Source organism: Gigantopelta aegis, chromosome 9, assembly GCF_016097555.1.
Source record: "Gigantopelta aegis isolate Gae_Host chromosome 9, Gae_host_genome, whole genome shotgun sequence".
Taxonomy (NCBI): Eukaryota; Metazoa; Mollusca; class Gastropoda; order Neomphalida; family Peltospiridae; genus Gigantopelta; species Gigantopelta aegis.
In genome coordinates this window covers 62,285,483-62,306,777 of record NC_054707.1, presented here as the reverse complement: position 1 = coordinate 62,306,777, position 21,295 = coordinate 62,285,483, and the positions used below count along the sequence as shown (strand labels likewise).

Here is a 21,295-nt window from a genome sequence, read left to right as displayed (position 1 = left end):
ATTATTCCATATTTGTAAATATTGATCATTTTGCCTAATTTTAATTTGTTGTGAGAGCCAAGTTAACGATAAAAAGGTGTGTGATATCCAAACATCGCTCATTCCTAAATGCTCCAAAATAGTTTTAATACTAGTGAGCCAATTATAATTTATTCTATTTGTAACATGATCTGTCAACATAAATCTGTATAGAAGAAATGATAATTTTGATTGTTTCCCTGAAATAATGCGTGCCCAGTAACAAACCATTCTTCTTTGAATATTTAATTCCACGGGCACTTTCCCCAATTCTCCGTATAACATAAATAATGGGGTGGATTTTATTGTTGGCAAGATGTGTCGGAAGAAATTTATTTGAACAGAATCGCATATATCGTTTTTTCCATATCCCCAAACTTCGCAACCGTATAACAAGATTGGGAGAACCATTGATTCAAACATTTTAAGTTTACACTCAATCGATAGATTATTGTCTTTAGATTTCGCCAATACAAAATACATAGCTTTAGTTTCTTGATGTTTTAATTGAGCCTTGGTCGTTTTAAAATTATTTAATTTGCTAAAAGTGATACTGAAATGATACACGGAGTGTTTTCTTAGTTAATTGGTCTATGCTGTTAGTTGCTTCTACCTGTGATTCCTGATTGGCAGGTGTGTATTTGATTGGTAACCAGACGAGCCAATTAATTGACGCTGTCTAGACACAAAAATACATACCGGTATTGTGGAATATTACCTGTCGCCCCTAAAATTGTACTGGACATGGTTTATTACTGTAAATAGTTCTGTAAAACTACTGATTAAGTAGACTTTTCCATCTGAAACCACAGAACTGACCAATTACGTAGTCCCAAAGAAAAGAAAACTATCACTTGGGTAGACTAAACTCCAACAAGAGCCTTATGTGTTGGATAGATGCATACCCGGACCACCAACACATACTGACATTTTAACAAATGAAAAACGCGTAATTTTAGAATTAATAAAAAAACCGTGATTATTCCTGCTAACTGGGAGCTGCCATTTTGTTTCGTTTTTGTGACGTCCGGTGGTATAGCTTGGGGCGAAGTGATGTCAGCTCAGGTCCAACTTCTCTATTATGCACAGTGTAAACAAATGCTCTAATTTACGACAACATAAATGACTTGATAGTATAATAAACTATTTAACTAAATATATTTCAGTTTGCATCAATATAACGAAATAGAGTTATAGTATTTTTTTCTTTTAAAAAATCCAAAGAAAAAATGCATATTATTAGGCCTATTGGTAGGATACGTTCGAGCAAAAACGACCACTCACGATACCCAAGTGATAATTTTCTTTTTTCTGGGACTACGTAATTGGTCAGTTTTGTGATTTTAGATGGGGAAAGTCTACTTAATCAAGGGTTTTACAGAATTACTTACAGTAATAAAGCTGGTAAAGTCCATTACGATTTGAGGTTATCACACAATACCCTGTGATCTTAATAAAAGAGGCACGTCTTTTTAGTGTGTCTAGACACAGTGTCTAGGGACCGTCTAAATATACACCTGCCAATCAAGAACCACAGGTACAGGCTACGGAAAGAAAAGACCCAATTAAGCAAGAAAACACTCCGACTATTATTTCAGTACGTGGGTTAATTTATATACAAAATATAATACAGTTATTTCAACACTTTGACAATGGTGGTTTATTTTGTATTGAAAAATAAACCACATATACACGTTTCTGTGTTATTGGGATATATATTATTACAGAACATTGCGATGCATCCGCAAAAATCAGGTATGTTTTGTCAGGACGTGACACGTTAGGTATTACGTAACCACCAGCTCGCCAGAGGGCGTATTCACTGGGATGGTACAAAATGGCTGCGCCCGTTATATATAATAGCCGTCACATTTAACCGTTTTATTAATTAACTATACGATTATACTTGTTGACATTAAGCAATAATGTGCATTATGTATCGTTGAATATGCACACCAGTCCAAAATCCTTGCTTTAGCATTCCTTTAACCATATGTCTGACGCCATATAACCGTAAGTAAAATGTGTTGAGTGCGTCGTTAAATAAAACATTTCCTTCCTGTGATTCTTCAAACGTCGCTCTTCTTTGTGCCATTGTTGTAATTTTGTTCTGCGGTGTGTGACCATGACCATCATCCTGGCCTGGAGATGTGATTGACCCGGCCGGCTGATTGGTGTTTTATTATGTCCAGCTCCGCTGATAACCAGACTTGCACGCGTCCTGCAGCGCCGGGGAGTAATTCATCTCCTTTACAGGCCTCTAATCTGTCAGATATCCACACCCTCGTGGTGGGGATAATCTCCAGGCCATGGGGCAATATCATTAAAACACGCCGGAGATGCGCGCGATACAATGGCGCTCGTCACGAATTGGCGTCTGCACGATAATTCCCAGGAGTTGGACACCCTAACAACTACCGATTGTAGCAGGCGAGTACTCTACATTGATCACAGATATGCTCAGTAAAATGTATGACAATTCCCAGACGTTGGACACCCTAACAACTGTCAGGACGTAGCCCAGTGGTAAAGCGTTCATTTGATGCGAGGCCGTGGTATGTACTATCCTGTCTGTCGGATGGTGCATATAAAAGATCTCTTGCTGCTAACCGAAAAGAGTAGATTATGAAGTGGCGACAGCGGGTTTCCTCTCTCTCTGTATATATATATATATATATATATATATATATATATATATATATATATATATATATATATATATATATATATATATATATCTGTGTGGTCCTTAACCATATGTGTTCAGTGCGTCGTTAAATAAAACATTTCTTTCCTTCACCTAACAACTGCCGATTGAAGCAGACGTGTACTCTTCATTGATCACAGATATACTCAGTAAAAATGTACGATAACTATAATATAAACTCCTGTTGTGGGTTGAACTCTGGCGAAGTCAGAAGTTGTGCCCACGACAGACGTGCTTGAACAGCTTTCTGATAGAAGCACACCAGGACTTGTTAAACATCTTTGTCGAAATAACCATATGTTCGACACCAAAATTTAACAGACGTAGTTTTTTAAGGTATTGTTATACATATAAATTTAATATATATATTTTTTTTAAGCAAACGTTGCTTTCTTTTTTTCTTTTCTTTTCTTTTTTTCTTTGCTTGTACAGGAACTATAAACTGACTCTTTTTTTTTCAAATACATAGCGGTTACATACTTGGACATAAAATCGTATTCGAAAACAAATCCACTCCATTAAATTGTCTATTTATTATATACATCTTTCTTAATTTTTGACAAAAAAAGAGAGGGGGAAAAACCACTATTAGAAAGAAAAAAAACCCTCAAATACTCAAGGCAAATGATTGGCATGAGTCAAGCCACCATTAATCCTCAGACCGGAAATAAAGAGAGCACAAGACATCAAACATGACCTGTTTCACCGAATATCACTTTAATGGTGTCTGTAGAACTATATATTACACGGCTATGTCTATAACAAGGTTATATTGATTTGCAGCTGTGTAATGTTCTTGGCAAAAGCAAAATGATAAATTTTAAGACAAGAATTGCAGAATGGGAATTTCGGCTTGCGCAACACTGCAGAAACATGGTCACGATATATGGTCGTTGCTAACTGATATTCTCCTGGGTTCGTTCAACAGTTATTCCTAGTTTTATCTTTCATGTATGACCACCTTTCGAGTGTAATGTGGGAAAGCACATAAATATTTATATGCTCAGTTGATTGTCTAGAATATTTCCTATGTTGAAAGAGTAACCTAATGTTACTAAGAGTAGAACATCGAGTTTTCTCGCCGCCGCTCGTCACACTCCCCACCACGATCGGTCTAGGATCGATCCCCGTCTGTGGACCCATTGGGCTATTTCTCGTTCCAGCCTGTGCTTTACAACTGTTGTAACAAAGGCCATGGTATGTACTATCCTGTCTGTGGGAGGTGCATATAAAAGATCCTTTGCTACTAATCGAAAAGAGTAGCCCACTCAATATCTGTGTGGTCCTTAACCATATGTCTGACGTCATATAACCGTAAATAAAATGTGTTGAGTGCGTCGTTAAATAAAACATTTCTTTCCTTCCTTCTTCCCTCCCTACCAACCCCGGCAAAGTTAGGAACACGTTGTCAGACATTCATTGAAGGTTACTTCACCCAATAGGCAATATGTGTGGGATTTTTTATTATTATTCTTGGGTGTCATTAAGCATTCATTCATTCATTCATTCATTTATCCATTCATTCATTGGATGTTCAGGCATGTTAGGCCTACGCAAGTGACCGAATCCCTTTCAGTGATACATACCCTGTCCCATTAACGTTTTCCAGCCTAGGACAATGTTCTGGGACATATGAAGCAAGAATATATCTGATGTCACTATAACGTCTGAATAACCATATAGGCTACCAAATCAGCATGACTATTTGAGAGCCGATGGCAACGTCCTTGGATACATAAGCACAAAAATAAGTCTTATCACCAACACGTCTGAATAACCATGTACTAAAAGATCATGGGTATTTAAGAGGCCAAGACAACGTACTGGACATAAATACGAAACTGGGCCCATATTTTCGATATCGTAAAACCATTGTAGGCATGGTGTTTTTACTTTATCGTAGAGCTAAGATAGCTTCGAAAATATTTAGCCTGCTTTTTTATCATCATCACGTCTGAACAATCACGACCAAAAAGAACATGGATAGTTAAGAGCAACGGACGTCAAATAAACTAAAAGTTTCTGAAGGTCCTGTTACCGCTGAGCAGTCGTCTCCGTAACTTGTTATCGAAATACGATATTCTGTTTGAGCTGACGTCTCGATAACGCAGTGTTAACACACTATAGATTTTTAGTTGAGTGCGCTTCCCGGTAATTTAGTATTAAACACTATCGACATCCGAGTTCAGCGAGAGAGATCTTTGGATTTCTGAAGCTGGCGAAATCTGGGGTTTTTTGTTCCGTTTATTTTCGTCCATAGAACCCATGGGAACCAATTTTACCAATCTTCGGTTTCACAGATTTTATTATGGGAATTTAATTTTGCTCGGCCTGAGTGATGGATTATAACTGTAGAAGGCGGTGATGGATTCAAAGAAGGAAAGGAATTTTTGTTTTAACGAAACCCTCAGAGCATTTTAAATTAAGGATTTTGATGTCTAACATGGTTATTTCGATATTTGGGAGAGAGAGTGAAGCAAAACAAGAGTGAAAGCGAGAGAGATGAGATTGAAAGATGAGAGAGAGAGAGAGAGAGAGAGAGAGAGAGAGAGAGAGAGAGAGAGAGAGAGAGAGAGAGAGAGAGAGAGAGAGAGAGAGAGAGAGAGAGAGAGAGAGGGAGGGTGAAAGAGGAGAGCGAAAGAGGGAGAGAAAGAGGAGAGCGAAAGAGGGAGAGAAAGAGGTAGAGAAAGAGGGAGAGAGAAAAAAACTAAATGGGGATCCACTGCTGCCACATAGACTACTTCTTCTAAAATGCAGACAGAACTGTTCATACCATGGACCTTGATTCTCCATTTGTTGGAAACTGACTGGGACTAGTGAAATCCAACACACCGCATCTCGGGCGATTATTCTACCGCTGAATTACCCCCCTCTATCTAGGTCGTTAAACGTCCGTCCATTCCTTCCTTCATTTGTATTTCTTGCACAGCTTTTTACTCTGTGTTTTAATTTAACTCTTATATGTTTATAGTGATGTTATATATTATTTCATTTTCTCAGTTACCTTAGTTTGACACACACCGGCCTCGGTGGCGTCGTGGCAGGCCATCGGTCTACAGGCTGGTAGGTACTGGGTTCGGATCCCAGTCGAAGCATGGGATTTTTAATCCAGATACCAACTCCAAACCCTGAGTGAGTGCTCCGCAAGGCTCAATGGGTAGGTGTAAACCACTTGCACCGACCAGTGATCCATAACTGGTTCAACAAAGGCCATGGTTTGTGCTATCCTGCCTGTGGGAAGCGCAAATAAAAGATCCCATGCTGCTAATCGGAAGAGTAGCCCGTGTAGTGGCGATTGCGGGTTTCCTCTCAAAATCTGTGTGGTCCTTAACCATATGTCTGACGCCATATAACCGTAAATAAAATGTGTTGAGTGCATCGTTAAATAAAACATTTCTTTCTTCTTTTTTATAGTTTGACACATGGTAGCCGATGTCTTTTGTTTGTTTGTTGGGTTTTGTGCTTGGGTTTTTTTGGTAGTTTTTGGGGTTTTTTTTTTTTTTTTTAATGACATTCATTGATTCATTAATTTTATTCTTTTTGTTGTTTTGGTTTTTGTTTTGGCTTCTTTTTTTGTTTGTTCTTGTATTTTAAATTGCAGTTTTTGTTGCCAGTGACATCTTATTACGATTAATCACATCTCAGCCCTGTTCTTGGTGACCTTCTTAACAGGCAACAGGCTGGCTGCACCTGTCCCTGTTATTTTGGTAATTCGATCGATCGAAATGTCTAGCTTTATGTTTAATGTTTTCTTCCTGAGCAATGTTTGATTATACCGATTTAAAAATATATATACACCAGAAAAATGTATTTAGTGTTATAAATGACACTTTCTAAAAGTACTAACCGGTACTCTATTCATGGTCCACTGGTATATGAAATGTTGTGGCATATATTATTCTGTCTTCCATATAAATTCAACCGGGCATACTCATGTGTGTTAGGTACTCATCGTATCTGGTAGGTGATTGTTACACTTCAGGTACCCTGACTGTTGCACACGTAGGTAACACGCCACGGCACGAAGCAAGATTTTGTGTTGTGGCACCGTGTGCAAGACAGAAGTCACAGAACAAAACGTTGCTTGGCTGTGGCGCGGCCCAAAGCAACGCGTGTGGAACGGAATGGAAACGATTCTATTTCGTGTGACACGTAGGGATGTTGCATCCAATAGGAACATGAGCAAAAGTTCAGGGTTACCAAAGGCATAGAATGGCGGATATTTCCGATGAACAAATGGCTAAACTGATTGACTTGTATCAACATTAATATTAAAGCAGTGAAATTTTCACTTGAGTGAGGTATGTTTTTTTTTTTTAGATGCCCCGTATTTTCTTCCGCGTTTGTTATCTCCACCATCTGAAGAGGAATTCTCAAGAATAAAATAACTTCAACCTCTTCTGTTGGTCATACGCTGAACGCAACTCAAATGGACTGGGTGGATCGGGTTGGATGGGAAAGCAGGATAGAGGGCGATAGGCGTAGGCAGTTTCGGCAAATAGGGATGTTAGATCTGACAGCCTCCCCAACCCCCACTTTCCTTCTTGACTAATGGCGGTCTTGAACATATATATGAAAAACCCACTTGTTGGATAATAATACTGGATTGGGCACAAAATCCACCTCTTTCGTTGGTATTACTGAAGAAGAAGGAAATGGTTTATTTAACACATTTTATTTACGGCTATGTGGCGTCAGACATATCGTTAAGGACCACACAGATATTGTGGAAGGAAACCCGCTGTCGCCACTTCATGGACTACTTTTTTCGATTAGCAGCGAGGGATTTTTTTATATGCACCATCCCATAGACAGGATAGCACATGCCACGGCCTTTGATGTACCTGTCGTTGTGCACTGGCTGGAACAAGCGGTATTACTGAGACTCGAACACCTAACATACAGTTCTCCATCTGAATGACAAAAATCATATATGTGCACAAGACAGAGCTAATTCAACATTTTGTATGATCGCGACTTCTACCACAAAGTGTAGTTACAGTCATGTGTCGTGTGTATAGGTGAACTGCCAATACCCTGGACAACGCATCCTTCCTAAACCGCCAGTTGGAGGACTAGCCGCCATTTGCAGGACTGATTCGACGAGTTTAAACATGCACAAGATAGAACACTGTCGATACGTACCCAGGCAGCCGTGATTGCGTACACTCATGGATCACTGTCAAAATAGTAATGATATATGTTCGACAATTATAAAACTGTACAAGATAGAACTCGGTGGACACATACATACAGCATCAGCTGTGATTGTGTGCTCTCATGAATCACTGTCAAAATAGTAATAATAGCACATGTTCGACAAGGTTAAATATGCACAATATAGAACTCGATGCATACATACATAAACAGCTTTGGTGGCTTGCATTCATCAATCACTGTTAAAATAGTAATTATATTACATGTTCGACAAGTTTAAACCTGCACAAGACAGATTGCTTAACAACTATACAATCAAGACTGTCTTTTTTTTGTAGTCTTTTTTTCCTATTCATAAAACCAATCTATATAGAAGTTATTTAAGATATAATTCCGTTTGGCTATAAGTGAATACATGTTAGCTAACAAGCACACGACGACCATCTGCTACCGACTGTCTCAAATCTCTTGGGTGGCCATCACAGACGAGATTTACTGATAAAATGGTGATATCGTTGTATTAGATGTATTTTAAGTTAGCAAGTACGTCAGCACGTTTGACAGTGATGAATTATTCGTGGATGATGGTTAATCCTGATTCTGAATAAAACATGTTACGTGTAAATGTTTTTACCTTGAAATAAGGACAGGAATGATTGTTTAATGCCAGAAAAACAGACATACGAACTGACAATCAGATAGACAGACAGAGGGAAACAGTGGGGTGGGTGGTTGTTTGTTGTTGTGGGGTTGTTTTTGTTGTCTTTTGTGGGGTGGATGGCAGTTAAAGGGAGGGACAATCAAGGCATTTGACCTGGTATGCATATTCAACGATATATAATGCACATTATTGCTTAATATCAACAAGTATAATCGTATAGTTAATTAATAAAACGGTTAAATGTGACGGCTATTATATATAACGGGCGCAGCCATTTTGTATCATCCCAGTGAATACGCGAGGTGGTTACGTAATACCTAACGTGTCACGTCAGGAATTAGTCTTCGAACTGAAGAAACAAAACATATCTGATTTTTGCGGATGCATCGCAATATTCTGTAATAATAGTCATCCCAGTAAGCCAGCAACAATTATATATTATTTTAATACAAAATAAACCACCATTGTCAAAGTGTTTAAATAACTGTATTATGGTTTGTACATAAATTAACCCACGTACTGAAGTAATAATCGGAGTGTTTTCTTAGTTAATTGGTCTTTTCTTTCCGTGGCTGTACCTGTGGTTCCTGATTGGCAGGTGTATATTTAGACGGTCCCCAGACACTGTGTCTAGACACACTAAAAAGACGTGCCTCTTTTATTAAGATCACAGGGTATTGTGTGTTAACCGCACGGACACCCCTCTAATCGTAATCGATCAGCCGTCCTGCTTTATTACTGTAAGTAATTCTGTAAAACCCTTGATTAAGTAGATTTTCCTATCTAAAATCACAAAACTGACCAATTACGTAGTCCCAAAGAAAACAAAACTATCACTTGGGTATCGTGAGTGGTCGTTTTTTGCTCGAACATAGCATACCAATAGGCCTAATAATATGCTCTTTTTTTTCTTTGGATTTGTTTTTAAAAAGAAAAATACTATAACTCCATTTCGTTCTATTGATGCAAATTGAAATATATTTAGTTAAATAGTTTATTATACTATCAAGTCATTTATGTTGTTTTACAAGTCAGGTTGATGAAAGCGAAGCGCCTTGTCGTAAATTAGAGCGTTTGTTTACACTGTGCATAGAGCAGATGGACGGAGCTGACGTCACTTCGCCTCAAGCTATACCACCGGACGTCACAAAAACGAAACAAAATGGGTTTTTATTAACTCTAAAATTAATCGTTTTACATTTGTTAAAGTGTCAGTATGTGTTGGTGGTCCGGGTATGCATCTTTCCAACACATAAATCTCTTGTTTGAGTTTACCTTTAAATGGGAGTAAATGAAGGTTTTGCTCGTATTCTTTGTGTGTATACGTGCGTGCGTGTGTGTGTGTGTGTGTGTGTGTGTGTGTGTGTGTGTGTGGTGGTGTTTCTTGTTTGGTTTTTGTGTAGTTTTTATTATTATTATTATTATTATTATTATTATTTTGTAGGTTGGGATTAGCATTAATGAATGTTTTCCAGATATCCCATCCAAATGCATCGTTTTGTTTGTCTTTTCAGACGATGATTACTTTTCAAAAGGTTGGACTCAAAGTTAGTGAAGCAGCCATGATGTACGCCTTGTTAGCAACGTCACTTCCAGGATTGCTCAACCCACTTCTGTATGGCCTCGTCCTGGATTCTTACAGAGATGGTTATAAAAAGATCATTTTCAAAATCTTCTTTTGTTGTAAACCCAAGGATGTACAAACGCAGGAATTACGAGGTATGTATAAAAAGAATAATTTTTTTAATAACCAAAAGCCTATCAAATGTGTATGAAGAATTAGGTGTTGAATAGATATATCCTAGTAAGCTACGCATGACTTAATAAGGTCAATTTATAGTTTGATTGCCGACCTCATGCGTAACTGAAATTGAAATTTGTATTAGGTAAAATAAAAAATGTTGAACGAACGCGCACCAAAATTTAATATGAACTGTGTTAAAACCACACTGAATTGACTGACAAATGAGGGTTATGTTTCAACAGAAGCAGAACTGGGCGAGTCAACTACTCACCAACAAGGGTCGGCTGTGAAGTACGGTATGAATCTAGCTTTACGATACTGTGCGTATGAAAATGCGGTTTAGATAGTGAGAAAAAAAAATCTTCTGCCAATTATCAACAAGGGATGTATTCGCATTTTTCAGGACTCACGACACTATTGCAGCCAATCAATTGTCGTTTTACTAAAAAGAGTGGCCCTTTTCTTTATTTTATCTTGTTGGAATGAGGTCCGATTTAACAGTTACGTTAGGCAATGCTGAAAAGGGACCGACTGTTGAAGCCTAAAATGTCCCATTTGCCCAAGAAGTCCCAATTGGGCTTCAACAACCGAGTCCCATATCATGGTGTAAAAACGAGGTTGATGATTTATTTGCATTTAAAACTGATTGTCAAATTGTATGGTTTGTTGTCTGTATACTGAAGGTTCGTGAGCGTTGCTTCCCTCTTCGGATTCCTCGTATTAACGGGTAGTAATATTTAACAAACTCTTGGTGGCGAACTTGTTGTTATTATCTTTTTGCAGAACGACTACACAAGGAATATTCTAATTCTCCTAAGGCAGAATATTGAACATTATTTTCCAGGTTTTATTGCTACGTCGGCTAATCTTTCTATGTAAAATATCTGGTGGTGAGATACTTTCAAGAGAAAGAATGATAGCATACACTACGGTCGTAAACTAGACAGGCCCGTACACGGAGAACGATCGATGCCAGGACCAGCCTTGAACCCGATGGTTTAATAACTATTCCTTTTCATTTTAACATATACAATTTCTCTGTGCTAATATCCTGTTACGGTTCAAGCACGTAGTCCTGCACGCACAGCCCAACTACTTGGTGAATGGGTAGCTAACTGTTAGTGGATAGTGAGAGAGAAGAGGTTTTTTGTTTTTGTTTAACAACACCACTAGAGCACATTAATATATTAATCATCGGCTATTGGATGTCAAACATTTGGTTATTTTGATATATAGTCTTAGAGAGGAAACCCGCTACATTTTTCAATTAGTTGCAAGGGATCTTTTATATGCACAATCCCACAGACAGGATAGTACATACTTTGGCTTTTGATATACTAGTCGTGGTGCACTGGCTGGGACGAGTAATAGCCCAATGGGCCCGCCGAAGGGGATCGATCCTAAACCGACCGTGCATCACGCGAACGCTTTACCACTGGGCTACGTCCCGCCCCCTAGTGACAGAGAAGTCGGAGTAGTGGCAGGACTGGCATCATTGAACAGTTTAAAACTAGCTCTCGGTTGGATCCAGTACTGGCATACGAACCCATTTCATTTAATGACATTTCAATTTATTGTCGTGCTTATATCCAATTAAGGTTCAAGCACGCTGTCCTGGACACACAACTCAGTGGGTTAGGTGTTAGTGGTTAGTTGTTAGTGGTTAATGATAGAAAAGAGGGTGTAGTGGTCTTACACCTACTCACTGAGTCGTTAAAACTCGCTCTGGGCGGCATCCGGTATACGAACCTCGTGCCTACCAGCTTTCAGGCCGATATAGTTTGAACATTACACCATCGAGGCTGACGCATTGCTCCAAGTTAACTGTACTTAATACCTCTGAAAATCCCACACTTTGATTAATCTGACGACGGTGTCACATCACCATGCGTGTGGCACTCGCATTTGCTTGCAGGCAGGCGAGTTCTTTAATTGGAACCCGCTAAACCCAATCGATGCAATGTGGACTTCACAATAAATCATCACGGGGTATTTGAGAATAATAAACACGTGTGTTGGAAGACGTAATGAAGTCATCACTTGGATGTATGTGGCAGCGTTGTGCATTTCTTTACTCTTGTTTAGTTTCTAATCGCATTCCACAAGACGTCTGTGATTGGTTATGGATGCGGGTTGTGTTAACTCTTCTCAGTAAAGGCTAGCCCGAGTACTGTGCCGTTCGATAGCTAGACAGACCTTTGAATGGTTATGATCCCAGCCAGAGATATCTTTATAGCAAAGACATGGAATTCATTTCATTTCAACTTATCTTCGTGCTTATATCCAATTAAGCTTCAAGCACGCTGTCCTGGGCATACACCTCAGCTATCTGGGCTGTCTGTCCAGGACAGTGGGTTAGTTGTTAGTTGGTTAGAGGTTAGTGAGAGAGAAGAGAGTGTAGTGGCCTTACACCTACCCATTGAGCCCTTAAGAACTCGCTCTGGGTTGGAGCCGGTACCGGGCTGCGAACCATGTGCCTATCAGCCTGTAGTCCGATGGCTTAAGCACTCCGCCACCGAGGCCGGTCCGACACGGAATTGCTGCCTACCATAGGGTAGCAAAGATTCCCACTTTAATACAACTATAACCCTATGTTTGACGCGAAATACCATTACATTGATAATTTTCGATTTCGCCGATAACAAATATTTCACATATTAACCACTAATATACACGCTACATTAAGAAACCCGGAACATCATTGAAAGGGGGTGATGTAACGTCAAACACATATAGGGCTATTATTGTATTGCAGCTGGAATCTTTGCCTACCTGGTTGTCACGGGGATCCTATAATACCCGTAACTGAATAAAACACAATTATCCAAATATCTCTCCTAACTGTATATCTATTAGATCTCTCTGTATCGGGCAGTCTATACCCGAGTGGCTCGGCTCTAGGTGTAATCAGAGATAAGATCTTATATAAATATAGTTAATATAGCACGTTTAGTTCACTAGAAAACACAACAGAAACACAATACACTTTGGAATCTGTATTAACTCTAACGCTGACAAATGTACTTGTCGCAGTAGTTAATTAACAACAACAATATAATAACAACCCAGAGCTAATCACTTAATTAGTTAATGACTAGGTGTCTAGTTTACACAATATTCTAATCACTTCACCGTGATCCAACCCACACACATGTGATAATTGAGAAACGCAGCCAGGGGAACTTAATTAATAAAGGAATTACAACTCTATTCCTAACTGGTTAATTTTTAATTAACCCTTAAATACTCATTCAGTAACCTTGTAATACAGAATTAATACTGGTACCTATCACAATAAAGACAATAACATACAGTTTACCTAGGTCCTCTAGGATGACCGGCTAAGCTTTATCTTACCAAATACTCGTATAAAAATATTAGAACAGTGAAGCCTACAATTTACTTCGTCAGATTACCAGAGACACTATCTAGAGAATATTGGTACAATACAGTATTAAAATATTTAAAGTCACATCAATCACATCAAGGTTATACAACAGAGCAGAAAAATATATTTACCAGTCCAGTCGGACTACGTTCCCCGGGAGCCTTCCAATGTTTCTCCCTGATATATCTAAAATCCTATCTATTTATTCAAAAATCTCAGAGACAGCGAATATCGCCTGGGGGCACAACGCGGTACCTCACCTATCATGTGATATTTCCACAACTCCCAGAGACGGTATATTTTCTAGCTGGCCAGACTTACTGTCGCCAGTTCACTAGAATTACCCCGGTCGTAAACCGAACTACCGGAGTTATTACGTAACTACTGGCCACATGGCCTCCACATCTGGTCTAAGTGCATATTGGGACGCAGCTCTACCACGTCGCGCGGGGATATTACGTAACCAAGCTGCACACGGCCCTCTAAAACAATTAACATCGCCACAGGCGAAAAGATAAGAGCATGGTCCGTCACACTGGTGATAGGCAGCAATTCCGTATTTTCGCTATAGAGTTATCCCTGGCTGAGAGAGCGATCGTAACAATCCAAATGTCCGTCTTGCTCTCGAACGGCAGAGTACTCGGGCTAAGTAAAGCCATGGTCTGGAACAGTGATGGGAAAGGCAACAGTTGAGTGGGGGAATAGTTCGTTATTGTTAACGTTATTCTAGCACACTGTTAGGTCAACGGTTATATGAACACACGAAAATTGCGAAACTTTGTTTTAGAAAATGAGAAAGGACACCCGCGCTCCTTGGGCTACTCTTGTTATCAAGGAGTCTTTTATTTCAATTTTTCTAAAGACTGATGAATAACTAATAATAGTTTTTAATTTACCAGTCGTGTAGCGCTGGTTTTTTAATTAAAATTCGTCTATCCACTGATAGTTGTAGCTTGAGGGTAGCATGAGATGCGTGTATATATAATTAAATTCCCGTTACATTCATTACAATATAACGTCATCCAATTGGTCCAGACGTAGTAACGGCAGTTTGTTCATTTCTAGATGAACGTAAAAATTATGTCATCGGGGAACGACATATCTGATGACGTCATTTTATATGGGCAAGTTGTCTTATTGAGCGTTATTCTTTACGAACCAAAAATAATTCGAAATAAAGTATGAAGTTTGAAGTGTTATTCTTAACAAGTATGATTCTAATTTAATTATAAGTATTGTCTGTTATGTTCTTTACGTTCATCTGGGTATGATTTTTTTTTTATCTGCAAACGTATGTGAGAACGGTTTCGCCGATTCACACAGTTTGCGGATGATTTTTGTTTCATACCCCGATGAACGTAAAAGAAATAAAGACAATCCTTAAATATAGCGGGCTCTCGTTTTAGAAATAGGGAATGCAACATGAGTGGCCGTTACAAAACAATTTATCTTAATACAGCGAGTTGGATTAGATTAAGACGTATGTATATATAACTAGCGAAAGCGAGATGGATTCGTTTTTTAAACAATGATAAGATAAATGGTATCTAACGGACACGAATGTAGTTTTCTATTTCTTAAATATCCTCAAAAACCAGGTTTAAAAATAAAATGAAAGAAAATGCTTCAAATTCAAGTTATGTTTTGTGATATTAGCAAACTGGAAGTATCGATTTGCAAATGCTCCTCTTTTGTACTTTAACTTGTACGCTTCTTCTGCTGCTGCTGCTGCTGCTGATGATGATAATGCCGCTGCTGCTGATGATGATGGTGGTGGTGGTGCTGGTGATGACGATGATGATGATGATGATGATGACGATGATGAAGGAAGGAAATGGTTTATTTTACGACGCAACATATGGTTAAGGGCCACACAGATATTAAGGGAGGAAACCCGACGTCACCACTTTATGGGCTAATCTTTTCGATTAGCAGCAAGGGATATTTTATATGCACCATCCCATAGATAGGATAGCACATACCACGGCCTTTGGTGTACCAGTCGTGGTGCAATGGCTGGAGCGAGAAATAGCCCAATGGGCTCACTGACCGGGATCGATCCCAAACCGATCGCGCATCAAGCGGACGCTTTTACCACTGAACCGGCCTCAGTGGCGTCGTGGTTAGGCTGGTAGGTATTGGGTTCGGATCCCAGTCGAGGCATTGGATTTTTAATCCAGATACCGACTCCAGACCCTGAGTGAGTGCTTCGCAAGGCTCAATTGGTAGGTGTAAACCACTTGCACCGACCAGTGATCCATAACTGGTTCAACAAAGGCCATGGTTTGTGCTATCCTGTCTGTGGGAAGCACAAATAAAAGATCCCTTGCTGCCTGTCGTAAAACAGTAGCCTATGTGGCGACAGTGGGTTTCCTCTAAAAAACAGTGTCAGAATGACCATATGCTTGACGTCCAATAGCCGATGATATGATAAAAAAATCAATGTGCTCTAGTGGCGTCGTTAAATAAAACAAACTTTACTTTTACCACTGGGCTACGTCTCGCCCCATGACGATGATGATGTTGATGATGATGATGATGATGGTGATGATTATATTCCTCTTTTGTACTTCTGCTTCTGCTGCTGCTGCTGTTAAGGATGATGATGATGATGATGATGATGACGATGGTGATGACTGCGTTACTTTCTCGTGATACCCTGTACATTTGTGTTGGGTACCAGGGGAGGTAGGAAGCTCTCTGGTTGAGTGCTCGCCTGAGGTGCGATGGGTCGCTTGTTCGATCACTTTTGATGGGCCAGTGTTTCATGCCTGGTATATTGAAGACCATGGTATGTACAGTCCTATCTATGGAAAAATATACATTTAAAAAATCATTTGCTACTTTTCGAAAGCAGTAACGCATGTGGCGGAAACTGGTTTCCTCTCTTGGACTCGACCGAGTGTTGACATAACCATATGTTAGACACCAAAACCGAAACATGAGGACTTTTTATAAGCAGATCAATATACAACATACATAAAAAGTATATATAAAAAAGGGTTTTTCTTTCGAAACGTCGGTTTATCTAAATAGATATCTCCGTGACATGCTGCCGTTTGCTCCGAAATTGACTCTCGAGTGGTTTTCGATAACAGTCTGTTGAATTCGAGAGAGGAGGTTATTATAGTATAGCAGAGCAATATACGTCAAGCGTTAATAGTGTTCAACGAGGTCGTCAAACGTGGCAGGCGCCGCGTGCCCCGGAGTCAATAGCGGTGGAGATGTCACGCCATCACACTCTGGTGACTCGTCCTATCTGTTACAGTGACTCTCCACGAGCCGTTCACGTCCCGGTCCAAGTCCGTAGAAACAGTTGTCTGCCCGAATTTAATCTCCTAGGAATGCATGTCCTATGTCTAATATACCTAGGAATGCAAGTCCTAGGACTTACGTTCCTTAGGAACACTGGTCTGACTGCCAGGATATCAAGTCCAGGTCGGACTTGCATTCCTGGACAATCAAAATTTAAGTCCGGTGGTACACGTAAAAAAAAAAAATATAAATGTAAACAAAACGAACAGCACTTTCCTTTCTCGTTTATTTAATTAACTTAGGATACTGCCGCCTCTATTTATTTAAATATTTTTTATGCATGCCAATATTTTCAATTTATATCATTTGCAAGAGTATGTACACATTGTGTTGACCTTATTACACGAGCAGAATTAAGGTCTTTATTCATTGCGTGTTGTTCCAACTAATAAATGTTTAAGCATTTAAAAGTAACTCGAAAAGATTTTCCATAATTCGAAGCATGTATTAGTACTCGCAAATAAGTATAACTTGCCCATCTGATATACCAACACAATTATCTGTTAGACATGATATACTGGTATTTGATAATAATAATAATAATAATAATAATAATAATAAGCTTGTGCCTTTTTGTAAATAATGTTGCAGGCACGTGTACATAGGGTGTGGTGTGGGGTGGCGTGGTCTAAACACCCCTCTTCAAAACAAATTTCTACTTGCCACATTCTAGACACCCTCCCCCCCCCCCCCCCCCCCCCCCCCCCCCCCCCCCGCATATTTTACTGAACATGTGCCTGCTTTGTCAATTTTGCTCGTTTTCAAAAATTAATTTGGTCTAGCATATTATGACTTATCAGACTCTTTGGCTCTATGATACCTTTGTCCCAACCAACCATACCATCGACAACAAACTAAGTTAAATGGTTTTCATTAAGGTTTATCAATTAATAGAAATAGTGGGTTTTAGCAGCTCAATGGGACACTACACCGACTAAGACAAATCAGTAACCCCTGAACAATTATCATACGGTCAATAATATGCACACACAATTTACAAAGATACTTTTAAATAGACTAACTACTCATGACACTTTTACACCTGACAGTTTTGGTCACAATAGGCATTCCGGCTTCCTTTTTAGGAGTAGGGGTGGGCTGGGGGCAGACTGATTTTTACTGCCCGAATGAAACGAAAATGTCCGAATCAGGAACACAACGTATATTTATATTCGCATTACTACCAAGACGCATATATAGGATTCCAAACAAATCAGTCTGCATTTGTACATGAATTACAACTAATATTGTGAGTAGAATGATGGAAATACATGGTAAAGATTTCAGACCAGCTCATTTTGCCTGAAAGTGTCCATTGCCCCCCCCCCCCCCCCCACAGCACTGGGGAAGTGACCGCCTCCCCCCGACCCCACCTCTACCCAGTCTCGAACGCTTATGATGTTCCTGACGGCCAGGTATAACAATACAGAAACCCTTTCCCAAACTCGTCTCCTATGCTTATGATGGTCAAAACAGCCATAAGACAGTCAGTGATAATTAATTTCATCAATAAAAGGCAATTTTTCATGCTTATTATTCCTGTTATTTTTATATTGTATTAGGGCCTAACTGGTCATTATATACATATAGAAATAAATTAAGCAACACCCAACTCATAGACCTATAATTCTGTGAATTACGAAAATAGAGCATTTTCTTGAATGATTTATTGACATGTGGCATCGTGCTGAATAGCATGATTTTCGTGGAGATATTTAATGCACGTGCAACGACGAACAATGCATGTGAAATGTCATACCCTCAACAGTGTTGAAATCAAGTTTGTAATGATTACATGTCACACTCTCTCCTGTCAATTTGCATTGAATATTCAGTACCATAATTGTCATGGCACGTCGTAAATTGTCAGAGGCGACAAGGTGGCAAATTATTGGCATGAGAAATGCAGGAATGTCCCTCAGACAAATTGGACGTCAACTTGGGCGCAATATTTCCATCATTTCAAGACTATTGAACAAACACAGGGCTACCAATGATGTTAAAGAATGTCCATGACCTGGCAGACCCCGTAAGACAACAATAAGAGAGGATAGAACATTGTTGAGACTTGTTAGGCGCCGTTCATGGGACTCAAGCACATCTTTAAAACAACAGTGGTTACCAGGGAGAGCTATTTCCTACAGGACTGTCAGGAATCGGCTGAAAGCAGCAGGATACAGGGCCAGAAGACCCATCAAGCGTATAAAACTGTCTCCAGCTCACAAAGCAGCACGACTTTCCTGGTGTAGTCAACGTGTTCGCTGTAACATTGCATCATGGCGGAGGGTTCACTTTTCCGACATGAGTCGGTTCTTATTGCATATGGTGGATGGTCGTACACGTGTCTGGAGACAAAGGAACACAGCCATGGTTCCCCGCAATATCCAGGAGACGGTTCCCTTTTGGGGAGGGTCAGTCATGGTATGGGGATGCATTTCCTTGGGTTGCAAGATGGACCTCATCACCATTCGTGGTAACCTTAATGGGCCTCGGTATCAACGAGATCCTTGAGAGAGCTATTGTCTCCCATTTTGATAATCATCCTCTAGCCACAAGACCCATCTTCATGCATGACAATGCCAGGCCTCACAGAGCACGTGCTGTCACCCAATTCTTGCAACAGAATGCTGTTGAGACCATTCCATGGCCAGCCATGAGTCCAGATCTCAATCCCATTGAGCATCTTTGGGACATTTTGGCCGTCGTGTTCGACAGAGAAACCAACCTGTCTAGACTCTCAATGAATTGACTGCTGCTTTGCATGAGGATTGGAACAGGATTCCTCAAAATCAAATCCAGAGATTGATCCAAGGAATGAGGAGGCGTCTTGAAGTAGTTGTTCGTGTGCAGGGAGGTTACACGAGGTACTGATGGAAAGTCAATAATTGGACTTGCCAGACATTATTCTTCAATTCCGTGAACCAGATGTGTGCATGGTACAGGCAGTTAAGTCTGTGCAACAACAGTGAAATTCGTAATGTTTTTGAATGAAATGAAGACATTTTCCAAATCTGTACCATCTTCAAATAAACCACATTATGTCATGGTATTATTGGCTTTGTTTCTCCTCATCCTTTTCTGTTCATTGAAAATTTCATATGGTATGGAAATCTTTGACACATTTCATGCACCAGTTCAATAAAGTCGCTCAGTCTGAGCAAATACGGGTGTTGCTTAATTAATTTCCATATGTATAGTATTAGTTATTAGTACTAACTACTAGAACTAAGTACAGTTTTCAAAGTTTTATTTCAGGGATTTTCAGGAATCACATATATATGTAATAATAAAAATATCGGAAATAAATTCCAGAGGACTAGAAATACTAGGATTGAAAGTCCTGTGGACTAGGAGTACCAGGAATAAAAGTCCCACGGACTGCACGTTCCACAGACTTAAATTCCACAGACTAGGATTCCGAGGAATGGAAGTCTGATCGGACAAAGATTTTAAAAAATCACAAATAATCAGATTGTGACTTACTTTTTTAATTTGGGCTATATATATATATATATATATATATATATATATATATATATATATATATATATATATATATATATATATTTCTACGTGTTGAACACATGAACACATAGCCTACTTTATATCTGTAGTTGCATTTGAAAAAAGCAAGATATTCGTCCTGCTTCAATATGCTGACAAAAATGTAAGACGATTACAAAAATTCACTCACGTATCTGATCCACAAGTCTATGATGTAAAAAAATAATTAAGTTGATACACAAACTTAAAAATTATATTTTGACATAGACATTTGAACCCACAATATTCTTAAGAGACTCATACACTTATATATCACACTACGAGGGAAGGCTGCCAAAACCTCACTTTTTTTCTCGTGTCTTTCTGGCAGCTCGTGCAAATTGCAGAGTATAACAAACGGACATCTAATTTGCCGGACTTGTATTTCTGACACTGCTGTAGAAGGAATTTAAGTCCGGTAGGAATACAAGTCCTAGAATAAAAACAACTTAAAAATAAACCAGGTATGAAAGTCCGGGTAGGACTATGGTTCCTAAGCTATGGAGGTCCAATAGGACTACTGTTCCTAGGAACCGAGGTCCTACGGACCTGCATTCCTTTTACACCGGCCTAAATGAATTGTTCGAGTATTCAAGGCAGATCTTTTATTGAATTGTTTTCGTTTTGTTTCGAAAGAGGTCAAATTTGGCTCCGTGGTGGAGCGTGTGGCTGAGAGGTGAGAGGATGTACGATAGATCCCTGTCGGTGGGTTAGTTAAAAGTTTCTTCCATTGAAATTAGTTATTCATGAGGAAGGTTTTGC

At 39.3% G+C, this 21,295-nt stretch overlaps 1 protein-coding gene across 1 annotated transcript in view; it reads left to right on the top strand.

Moving 5' to 3' along the window:
- Window positions 1–21,295, top strand: part of LOC121381685 (visual pigment-like receptor peropsin) — a 31,644-nt gene that overhangs the window by 6,564 nt on the left and 3,785 nt on the right. The window contains exon 2 of the mRNA XM_041511028.1: window positions 10,058–10,262. Coding sequence (XP_041366962.1) covers window positions 10,058–10,262 — 205 coding nt within the window. The remainder of the gene's footprint in view (window positions 1–10,057; window positions 10,263–21,295) is intronic.